Source organism: Caretta caretta, chromosome 10 (genome assembly GCF_965140235.1).
Source record: "Caretta caretta isolate rCarCar2 chromosome 10, rCarCar1.hap1, whole genome shotgun sequence".
Lineage (NCBI taxonomy): Eukaryota > Metazoa > Chordata > Testudines > Cheloniidae > Caretta > Caretta caretta.
In genome coordinates this window covers 54,443,772-54,455,342 of record NC_134215.1, presented here as the reverse complement: position 1 = coordinate 54,455,342, position 11,571 = coordinate 54,443,772, and the positions used below count along the sequence as shown (strand labels likewise).

Here is an 11,571-nt window from a genome sequence, read left to right as displayed (position 1 = left end):
CAGCATACAGAAAATCCAATCTTAATTAGCAAGGAATCTAGGCACTGCAAATACAAACAGCACTGAGCAAAATATAAACTAATTTAGGGCCTGTGCAAGTTAGATATCTTGAAAATAATTAAAATTAGTGAATACTGAATAAAGAAAGATAGAAATTCTAATCCTGAAATTTGTAAGAAGCTGTTTTCCAAGTAACTTCTACAATTGTACCAGTTTGGCATCTAGAAATTAAGCATTCAAACAGTTAATTGTTATTCTTAACAACAAACTTAGTTTGTTCAAGCAGGTTCAAAAATGCACATGACTTTTTGCCTTTTTGAAGATGCAGCTCAAAGTCAACACATCCCCTTAATAAAAGCATCTCCGAAGTGATAAAATATTGACAGATTACAAACCCATCCATGGTTTACACTGCTACATGGAGCGCTCTTACAAGTTATATTTACTGTAACTATTTCAAAACAAGCTTAGTCATTAGTGCATGTTTATATTTACAAATGCTTATTCATGTCTGCAAGCCAACCAATTGGGAAAGAGTTAGTTTGTGCAGTGCAAATGGTCTTGTCTAGATGCATCCCTAAGTAAGGTGTGCATATATATACATATATACCTTTTGTGTTTCTTTCTAAACTTTTCTTCTTCATACCTTAGTGGGGAAAAGTTTGATTTCAGTAAGTACAAGATATGAAGGCCAACCAAACTCAAAACAACAAGTGTTAAATGTTCCTCATAGAAACAGAATATCAAGTCTTGAAACTAGCATAGTTATTTAGAGCATAAAATCATGAATATATACAGCTTGAAATAAAATGACAAACTAGCAGAGATTTATATGTTGCTGTGTGGTAACAGTAGTAATGTACACTATTTAGTCCATTCTGATTGCAATATCTACCTCAAAATCCAGAGACCTTATGACCTAATTTTGAAGTACAGCTCAAAGGGTCATATTCTCCAAAATAGAAGTATCGCAAAATGTTCTAGTTGCCCTGTGGACCAGCAAGCTTGGTCTCTGCAGAAGATCAGTGCTTGATCATTATTGCAGCTGGTTGCATCAAGGCTGTCTTGTAAACCTTAGGCGGACATCAGTCTTTTCATTTCGTAAACAATCTCTACTTACAGAAGCATCCTCCTTCAAATCCTGTGCTTTTGAAGAGAATTTGTTCCAGGCAGAGGGTCAGATTTACAAGTTTATGTTAATTTCGTTTCTGCCTTTTCCACAGAAAGCCACATTCTGCAGGTGTTACAAAATGTTTAGTTTTGCAATTTGTACCAGCTAGACATTTATTGCTGGCTATGTCTACGCGACCGCGGTAAGTCGACCTAAGTTACGCTACTCAAGCTACATGAGTCGACGTAGCTTAGGTCAACTTACTGTGGCTTCTACACCGCACTGGGTCGACAGGAGACCTTATTCTTCTTGTTCAGGGTGGAGTACTGGGGTCGACCAGAGAGATCTGCGATTGATCTGGTGGGTCTTCACTAGACCTGCTAAAAATCAACCCCCAGTGCATTGATCACCAGAGCGTGCATCTGGCTGTAGTGTAGACATCGCCCCTGTGTCAGCCTTTCAACAGCAAACACATGCCTTGTGACCATGAGGTGTGATTATTCTAATGCCTTCCTTATGTGGCTTTCAGTTCAAAGTAATAAGCAACATTGCCATTACATTTTGAGTGAGCTAAAAGAAAAGGCGCACCCTTACTACCCTAGATCTTTAGGCCAATTGTCTATGAAGTAAAAGTTCAACTTCACATTGTCACTATAGGTTCTTAGGATCCTTAACTGTTGCTCTGGATGCATCAGCTCTACTTTGTGAGCATTGTACTATTGAGTAACCACACAGAGCCTGGTGCTAAAAAAATTCCACCCTCATACCTGAAGCTGGAAGGCAGATGTGTTTTTTCTGTCGTGGGCCAATTGGTTTGGAATGCACCCCTTTGACAGCTCTTATTTCATTGATACCCACTTCAAAAAAGGCCTTAAAAGCTTCCCCTCCCTCCAAGGATTTTTAGAATCACTATTGTTAGGCTTATGTTTATAGTCTTTTCCATCTCCTATCTCATTGTCAAATGGATTCCTTATTTGTTTTTTATATACTTGATTGCTTAGCCCCGGGGTCTCAAACTCAAATGACCACAAGGGCCACGTGAGGACTAGTGCATTGGCCCAAAGGCTGAATCACTAAAACCCCCCCCTCGCTGCCCCAGCCCTGCCCCCACTCCACCCCTTTCATGAGGCCCCGCCCATGCCCCGCCTCTTCCCACCCCCCCTTTCAAGCCCCTCCCCGAAGTCCCCACCCCAACTCCGCCCCCTCCCTGCCCCCAGGGGGTGCAGGAGGGGTGCGGCGGGGGCTCAGGGCAGGGAATTGGGGTGCGGCGGGGGCTCAGAACACAGGGTTGGGGTGCGGGCTCCAGCCCAGCACTGCTTACCTAGGCACCGCTCCCCCCCTGCCTGCCCTGGCCCCGCGCCGCTCTGGGAAGCGGCCGGAACCACATCCCTGCGGCCCCCGGGGGGGGACGGGGGGGGATGACAGGGTTCCACGCACTGCACTTGCCGCTCCCCCAGGTACCTCCCCCGAAGCTCCCATTGGCCAGTTCCCCATTCCCGGACAATGGGAGCTGCGGGGGGCGGTGCCTGGAAGCAAGGGCAATGCACAGAGCCCTCTGCCTGCCCCGCCCCAGGGCCGCAGTGCCAGCCACTTCAGGGAGCAGCGCGGGGCTCACAGCGCCACGGGGCCAATCCCGCAAGTCAGATCTGGCCCGCGGGCTGTAGTTTGCCCACCCCTGGCCTGGAGGTAGGCAGAGGAGAGGGGGCTGCGCCAGGAGCTTGGCAGGCCACACGAAAGAATCCCGCGGTCCACTTGTTTGAGACCCCTGGCTTAGCCTGTTTTGCTTGTATTCTGCTGTACAACACCTCAAATGCTTTGGCTCAGTACGACATAAAAGGGGCTTATAATATAAGCACTTGCAAGACCAGCATTTCTCACTAGCAAGTCAAATACCGAAGGAAAAGAAGAGTTTCATAGAGGTCTTTTGTGCATTATGATCTTATGATTCCACAAGACTAGTTCGTACTCAGTATAATGTAGGAATTATATAAACCATAGAGCTAAGTATTATTTCATTGCCATGCTCTGGGTACCATTATGTTGCTGCATGCAAAGTAGAAATTTAACACCATCACAACTCAGAGAGAGAGAGAGAGAGAGAGAGAGAGAGACTTTGCCTCGACAGCAAGGGTACCACTCTTCTAGATTACTGCTGATTTATAGACATGTTGAAAATCCACATATAAGTTTTCACATTTGTGCTCTACACCAAGCACACCTTTGCATGTTTGAATAATAAAACGTACTGTTTTATGCATTCTGGTATGCCAACGTATTCCATGGGGATGAGTTCAGCTAGCTCTGCCAGGGTAAAGACATATCTAATTTTTTGGCTGAATTTTGAGCTGTGGAAGAACAAATGTAAAGAACAATTACTAAAATGTTGAGTACATCTTTAAATATTAAGAATTACTTTCTGAAATTTAAGTACGAATACATTTGTACTTTCTTTAAATGAAGTAATTTCCAGAATATTACCTAATAAAAGGTTTTGTGATGGCCAGAAGTGTTCTGATAAACCAAGAAGGATGAACTATTATTAACGATTTCAGGTTTTTCCTTAACCTAAAGAATTCAAGTATTGAACACCAGTGTTAAGGAACAAAATGAGTCAAAAAAGCAATGCATTTTTAATATAAAAAAATACAAGTGTCCAGTTATTGCATAATTGCCACTTCTTTGTGTCATATGTAATCTAATGAGTAAACTCCTCGTGAACAGAGACTCCACTGTCATATTCTTGTCTACCAAAGTTGAATAGAAGTTGAATAAAAACTAGCAAAACCAGGTTATGTTGAAATTTGTCATGAATAGACAGTTGGAGTATCAGATTGTGATGAGAAAGAACTAAGAAAAAGTTAGCCAATGAAGAGTTTTTTGACCAAATGTTAGTGGCATGTGTCAAGGACCAATATCGCTAACTCATGTTTCCACACACGAGAGAAGAGAGCAAAGTTCACTTGGGAAATGGGTATCTGTATAATGAATGAGATAAAGGGCAATAAGGAAAAGAAAGTGGAAAAGGGCTGCTTTAATGATTATATGCGAGACCAACACCAATATGTTTTGCGGGAGGAAATGGACTGCTAACAGTAGCTTCCTCAGTATTTTGGCATCTGACACCCCATCTAACGTAGCAGAGTTGCATATCCACTTGTCAGATAAGTTAAAGTTAAGTAGACTTTCAAATCCAGATTTAGTGTATAAAACTCCCTCCTCCCCATTTGTGCAACTCCCACAGAATATATGTAATCTAACTGCAAGCTCAGCAAATGGGGTCTGCTTAGATTTTTTCTGTAAACACTCATGGGAAGAGTTCAGCTGGAAAGAAGCATTTTTTGTTGCCTCTTATTACAGCTGTGCAAGAGGTTACAAGTACCTTTTCATTCTAACTAGTCTTTCCTTTTACAGTTGACAGTGACCTGTTCAACTGTGTAACAACTTTCCCGCATGATTATTCAGGAAGCTCACTTTAAATAAGACCATACAGTACATGGTGAAACCTTTATTCAGTAGTATTTCACAATACAATTGTACGATTGAGGGAAAGATCATGTTGACAAGCATTTTCATTTGAAATTAAATGAAATTCTCCAGCAGTATTTCTGCCCTGGGGCTTCAGTGCCTAAATCATACAAGTGTGAAACAGGACAATTGTTGCAGGGTTCAGCATTCTCCAAAGCCTAGCAAACTTAAATTCACAATATGCTAATTAACAGTTTTCACAAATTACAGATAATGAAAGAAAAGTGATATAGAGAGATTTCTAGATATTATTGTAATAGAATTTATCTTACCTTCTATCAATTTGCTGGTAACATTTCCTGAGCCAGCCTAAACTTGGCATTTTTCTCCGTGTTGTAGCACCATTTAAGTAAACTATCATATAGTTCTCTGCTACTAACAGTTCCAAAGTGCCAATAACATATCTGTAACAACAAGTAAGGAGAAAGCTTTCAAATGACAAACTGAGTGACAGTTATGTGCAAATGAAAGAATTTATATTTTGATAAAGGCTCAAAGGCTACAGAAAAAATTCACAATTTCCCAAATATAAAATTTCATGTAAAAAGCAGAAGAGGCTGGTAGCCCTTTTTGCATTGATGGAACTCTACTATGAGATCATTTACTGACCATTCTTAATGGCAAAAAGACTACTTACTTAAATAGATTATCCATTAGATATCTGTAGTTAGGCTGATTGCTTTCAGGCATAAAGCAAACAGCAAACACAACGATCGCATTTAACCCATCACCATAATAACCTAGAAGGGGGAAAAAAAATTAACAGCAATAAAGTAAAAAACAAAAGTAAAAAGTAATGGAGAAGTCTGACTACACTGATCAAATTCTACAGTAATAAACATTACACTTTTGTGCTTTTTAATCTATTTCAAAGTGCTTTACAGATGAAATAATGAAGGCACAAAAAGGCTAAAAAGACCGCATCAATTTTTTTAAAAGTTTGATCCCCCCCCCACACTTACTGTTACTCAGATAGCTACAGTTTACTATAAATGAAAGATGCTCTCTAATTTCTATAGTATGTTTAGTTTATGTATTTTATAGCATTTTCCATGTAGTCAATTTCCCTTCTGAATGGATTTTTACATACACAGCAGGGGAAGACAGACATTAAACTGGACAGTGACTGTAAAACCATAAAAGCTGTTACGAGGTCTACAAATGCTGCAATAGCACCCAAACCTATATTTACTTTTTTAAAAACTGGTTAAATTGGCAATCCACATATTTAAATCCTGGTAACTAGTCTGTCACTACAGCAAGTGTTCAGTTTGGAAGAGTTAAACATACTCCACACGTTCTGATGTTCTTTTAATTTATTTTAACAGTCACCTCTCGTTTTTTGTCCCATTTCGGTTTTCACTAGTTAAAAAGATACAATACTATCTTCATCAAGACTAGGGTAGCTTTCTTTTAAGCCAATATCCCTAATATACCCATATGCCTTGCTACTGCAGCTCAGGACGTGGAAAATCTAGAGATTCCTCAATACCTATGCCTTACCACGACTTACTTCTGTCCCTCCCCCCGAACCCTACTCTGTTGGCGGTCGTAATTTATATGGGCTACCCCTCAGCCCATGTAATTAATCCTTACCTCCGTGGCTGATAACCTTTTTATAGGGTTCAATTGCCTTCATGTCCACCCTGTGATCCTGTTCTCCAATCCTGAACATACGCCAGCGTCGCCCATCATCTTTCTCCTCTGCAGCAGTGTATTCAGGAAGCGATCCTTTTCTAATTACTTCAGTAGTTTTTGGTTTTGGAAGATCATCTGTCAACATTAAAATACACCTATTATGCATGATGATCTTTAACGTGACAGTACCAATCAGATTGCAAGTTAACCACTTCACTCTGTTTGAATTATTATAACTTTCTATACCACCAGCCAGAAATACCTGACTTAGTTCCATCACTAGAAGATGGACATCTAACACAGTATCTGCCAATAAATATTGGGCTTAGCATTTACATGAAGAAACTGGTCCTCTTGGCTGTATTTTATATGTAGAAGGCCTTTTAGGGAAAGTACATATGCTTTTAAACATTCATTACCATAAATGTTGCCAAATTAGATACGAAGTGGTTAACTTCAATTATCATGTTTTGTTTGATCAGAGATTTACGTGATAAAGCATAATTTAATACATTAGTAATAGCTGGTAAGCAGACATGCAAATAAATCTCGTAGAAATTAAAGCTAACTAATACATATGTTCAAAATAATTGAAATTTATGCTAAAAAGAGAATCTTCAGAAAAGATTTTTCTAATAAAATCATGATTCTTTGAATTTTAGTTGCACAGACCTTACCAAAAGTGAGAAAAACCTACTGCATGTTAGTTGTCTGTTTCCAAGACAAAGCTGTTAATGGAAACTATCCTTCCAGGTAAATGAAGACAGCAGCATTAAAGGAAGAAAAGACAGAAACCCTTTTCAGCAACTTTTTGTAACAAATGAACTGGAATATTTCCTGAATCATGTTATAAAGTTATCCATAAACACCAAACCGTATTCCCTAAGGCAGTAAAATATGGCCAGCCCACCACACACGTGCACCCATATATTCCCTACTCTCACTTCCAATGCATTTAACTTAATCTAAGATACTTAAAAAAAATTAAGCTTTTTTTAAAATGGTTTCCTAGTTCACATTACTCTTTCCTTCCCTTCAAAGGATTTTTTCTCCTCTGTCCTGCTATATTAAATGCAGTAGCATTCCTATTTATGCAAGAATGAATTAATATCTTACAGTACAATAGAAGTATCTAATAGGAACAAGCTTTTAGCAATGTTAAAGAATTATGGATTTAAAATTTCACTTGACATTTTAATAGATACATTCTTAAAGCAAGAAGAGAACTTATCAGAATACTGAAATATAGGTAATTGTCAACTTCTGTATAAATTCTTAAGAGTCCCAATGCCAAACAGAAGGATTCTTGAAAGGTGCCCTTTAATGTAACCATATTTTGATAACATAAAATGCACTTAAATTTAGGTCCCAATCCTGCAGTCTGATTCTTACATGTGGATTTCTGCACCTGTGCGGAGCCCCATTGAATTAATGGAGATTTGGTACAGGCATAAGGTTCTCCTCTAGGAATCAGACTGTGGGATCAGGGACTTACTTCCCAATTTTAGAGTAACCATATCCAGTTAAATAGAGCTTTAGAAGTCCAACAGGAAATGAATTTTCTATTGTTATCTTAAAGATTTTAAATGCAAAGGCTCTATGCGTACCCGTTCCACGACCACTATTCTGAAACTGAAAAGCAAACTGTTAATTAAGTTCTGTAAAAGCTATTGACCATTTGTCTTGCTTATTAGTGAACCAAGTGATCATGTGTTACGTTAATCAATTTTGATATGTTTCCCAAATATTTTTAAATGGTAGTTTACATCTTTTCAGCAATTTTTTATACTCTTGCAAAAAGGGAAAAGTAACTGCTCCTTTTTTGTTTTATATGAACTAGTGATTGATTTTTATATTTATTTTTTAAAAACTATGGCCAACTGAAGACTCAAAGAAAGAAAGTGTAGTAGCAATTACCATCCCATAAAACTAATTTCTATCCTTTGAAAAATAATACCTATTAAAATTATATGGTCCATCTCCTAGCCAATTCAGAAGTGTGCCCTACAGTTCATTTTCTAGTGTTCTGTTCAGTCCAGTTTTGGAAATACAAAGTCTCCAGTGACAATTCTGTAACTTAATAGGACTTTCACATAGCTTCTTCTGACATTCAGCCTAAAAAAGTATTAGTTTTAATTTCATACAATCACGCTAAATAAACTTTGTCCCTTGTTTTCTGTTCTGGCCAATAGTCTTTATAAATCCATGCTGTCTATTTTTCATGATTGAGTTTTCCTCAAGGTGTCTAATGAGTCTTAATAGTTTGCTTTCCATCTCTAAACTTCTGATTCTTGGAACCTGCTAGCTCTCATCCTGTACATCTGATTCTTTGAATCTTCTAGCTCTTACCCACATGGAATACTGTGTACCTGAGCATAACCATCAGAAAACATCTACTTAAATACCAAACAGAAGCAATGAACCCTTACCTTCCCATTCGAACTCATTACTGTTCTCAGATGGAGTATCTAAATCATCCAAATCGACCTCCCCACTCTCATCTAAGTCATCAGACAATACCGATTCCTCGCTGTGATCCAGTGTTAAACTAATATCTGGAGCCATTAGTTTCTTCCTAACTTTGTTTCCATTCACTTCTAACGGGTTTGGGAGTAAAAGAAAAGGCAGGTTACTTAATTTGTAGAATACAATGTATGTAGAAATGTTTATAACAAATCAGAAAAAAAAACAAAAAACACACAGTCCAGTGCTTAGAACAAAAAAAGTCTCATTAATGCTCATCACCTTACAAACAACAATATTCCAAACGCCTCCCCCAAAATACATCAATAGAATTTTAAGGTTGCAAGAATCAGCGCTTGAGAGTCCAGAATTTTCAAGTTAAGGTCGTAGATGGTCCCTTAACTGTGCCCACTGGTGTACACACATGATAGTCTTTCATTATATGCAGTGCCGCTGAAGCTGTGTTGGTCCCAGGATATGAGAGAGACAACGTAGGTGAGGTAATATCTTTTATTGGAGCAACTCCTGTTGATTGAAGGTACAAGCTTTTGAGCTACACAGAGCTCTTCTTTAGGTCTCGGGAAGGAAGCAGACCTGAAGAGCTCTGTGTAGCTCAAAAACTTGTACCTTCTACCAACAGGAGTTGCTCCAATAAAAGATATTACCTCACCTAATCTATCTGATTATATAATCACAGTACTTCTCAAACATCACAATACCTAATTTTTTTTTTTTTAAAACACAACCACAGACAGAAAAATATACAGTACTCAACATACTTAACTGGTGAGGGAGTCCAGGATACTTATCAGAATGTATATGGTAGACTGTGTTTACACAATACACGACGTAAGTATACAATAGTACTGAAGTTGGGTACGTGTAAAAGACTAGTTTAATGTAACCTACTATGTTAACTAGCTCCTGCTATTTTCTTCTATTACAGATTAAATACAATTGTTATTATAGTTAAGAGTTATATAAGTTATTGCCTTTGAAAAGTCTTCATATGAAGATGATATAATGACAGATTTCAGAGTGGTAGCCTTGTTAGTCTGTATCAGCAAAAACAACGAGGAGTACTTGTGCATCTGATGAAGTGGGTTTTAGCCCATGAAAGCTTATGCCCAAATAAATTTGTTCGTCTCTAAGGTGCCAAAAGTACTCCATGATATAATGAGTAATGGCTGACAAACTACAGTAAGATGGAAGGTTAGATATTAGGCAGGTGTATGCTTAACATGCTTTAAAAGGTCAAGGCAGATACCCTGCATAAACAACATCAGTTGAAAGCAGGGAATGAAATAAAGCAACTGATCCAGCACTGGAAATGCCAAAACTAAAGCAGACTGTCATAGTCCAGGAAACCCCAAGTTAAAAGCAGGAATATGTTAAGAAATAAACTACATAAACCAATGTGTGATTCTAATTGAGCTCTGAGTTTACAGTGGAAGTGAAGACAACACCTTCTCGGCCCAATCTGTATTATAGTAAACCCATTTTGTCTCTACTACAAACTTTGATGGTATTCAAACACAAATATACTGATTTGAACACTGCTTACCCAAAACTTTCTACTATGTTAAGAGGTTCTTACCATGTGGGCCTTGTCGACCAGCTGCAGCTAGTATATCTGCTTCAACATTATCATCCTCTGGTAGGGGCCTGGTCCAGAAAAAGAAAGACACTTGTTGCAGGAAACACTTGCAAATTATTTAGTGAAAAATCCGATATTAATCTTTAGACCAACACATATAAAGTGACATTGTGGGTTTGGAATCAGATTAAACATAGCTTGGTTTAGACCACAAACATCAGCCAAGCAGAGCATTACCATGGCTGAACAGTGATTTGCAGTTTTCAAGTGAGCCTTACCTGCTGATGTAATAAAAACCCAAACCAGTAGTTACTGCCAGTTATTATTGCAAGCACTGGATTGTTCTATGTTCTTATTAAAAATGTGATGTTTTAAAAGTTAAGCAAGACCAGAAAAGTACTTAACTTGTATTTTATTATGAAGCACAAAAGGTGCCTTAGAGGCAAATAATTTAGTTAGATGGTGCTTTAGAAACCCTATGTCCTGCTAAAAATGCACAATGTCCTAGTTTCCATCCAGGCAATCTTAACAAGATACCTATACACTAAGATGAAGCAAAAAGGCGTAAAGATATATATATAAAAGACTATTTTAACTGAATAGTTTAATTACAACTATTAAAAAAAACTACATGCCACACAAAATTGGAAGCTAAAGTGAAACAAGGTTTCTTCAAGTCTTGGGCCAAACTCGTTATGAAGCAATAAAAAGAAAGAGCAAGGCTGGGTAAAGTTTTAGATGACAATTTATAAAAAACAGTATATAAATGTTTCCTTCTTAACAGCTTAAACTATCCACAGTTTACGTTTCAGGAAAATTTACTGTCCTATTCTAAAGCGCACCTGAAAGCTCCAATTTGAAGTTCTACCACCATATCAAAGATCAAGCTCCAAAATTTGACCTGATTTATATTTAAGTCTTTTTCCCTACTTGCACAGTTTATGTAATTTTCTGGGGTGTTTTGGAAGTGTTTTAATGAATTTTCAAAAAGCTTGGAAGCGTAGACAGCCCAGAATTGATTTTCAACTTAATTTCCACCCAGTGCATTTGAGCACATGATACTTTTTAGTCTTTGAAAGCATTCATAAGAATATGAAGCACTTCAGAATTATGCAAAGTTACCTTAAAGCTTTAAGGTATAGTTCTCATTGCATGAATGTAGGAAGTTCACAGACTAATATTCCTCCTTGCTTACATGTTGCTAACAATAAGAGCCCTTCCCTATTCATTAAAAGGC

General features: G+C 38.1%; 1 protein-coding gene across 6 annotated transcripts in view; it reads right to left on the bottom strand.

The window, feature by feature from the left end:
- The window catches only part of BNIP2 (BCL2 interacting protein 2), a 29,989-nt gene that overhangs the window by 4,526 nt on the left and 13,892 nt on the right, over nt 1–11,571 (bottom strand). For 3 of the 6 annotated variants that reach the window (XM_048867966.2, XM_048867967.2, XM_048867971.2), the window contains 8 exons: nt 10,335–10,402; nt 8,704–8,871; nt 6,233–6,409; nt 5,274–5,376; nt 4,909–5,040; nt 3,590–3,676; nt 3,358–3,456; nt 611–646 (listed from right to left, as the gene is read on the bottom strand). In XM_048867966.2, the coding sequence (XP_048723923.1) occupies nt 611–646; nt 3,358–3,456; nt 3,590–3,676; nt 4,909–5,040; nt 5,274–5,376; nt 6,233–6,409; nt 8,704–8,871; nt 10,335–10,402 (870 nt within the window). The remainder of the gene's footprint in view (nt 1–610; nt 647–3,357; nt 3,457–3,589; nt 3,677–4,908; nt 5,041–5,273; nt 5,377–6,232; nt 6,410–8,703; nt 8,872–10,334; nt 10,403–11,571) is intronic. The other 3 variants (XM_075133015.1, XM_075133016.1, XM_075133017.1) reach the window with 3 other exon arrangements.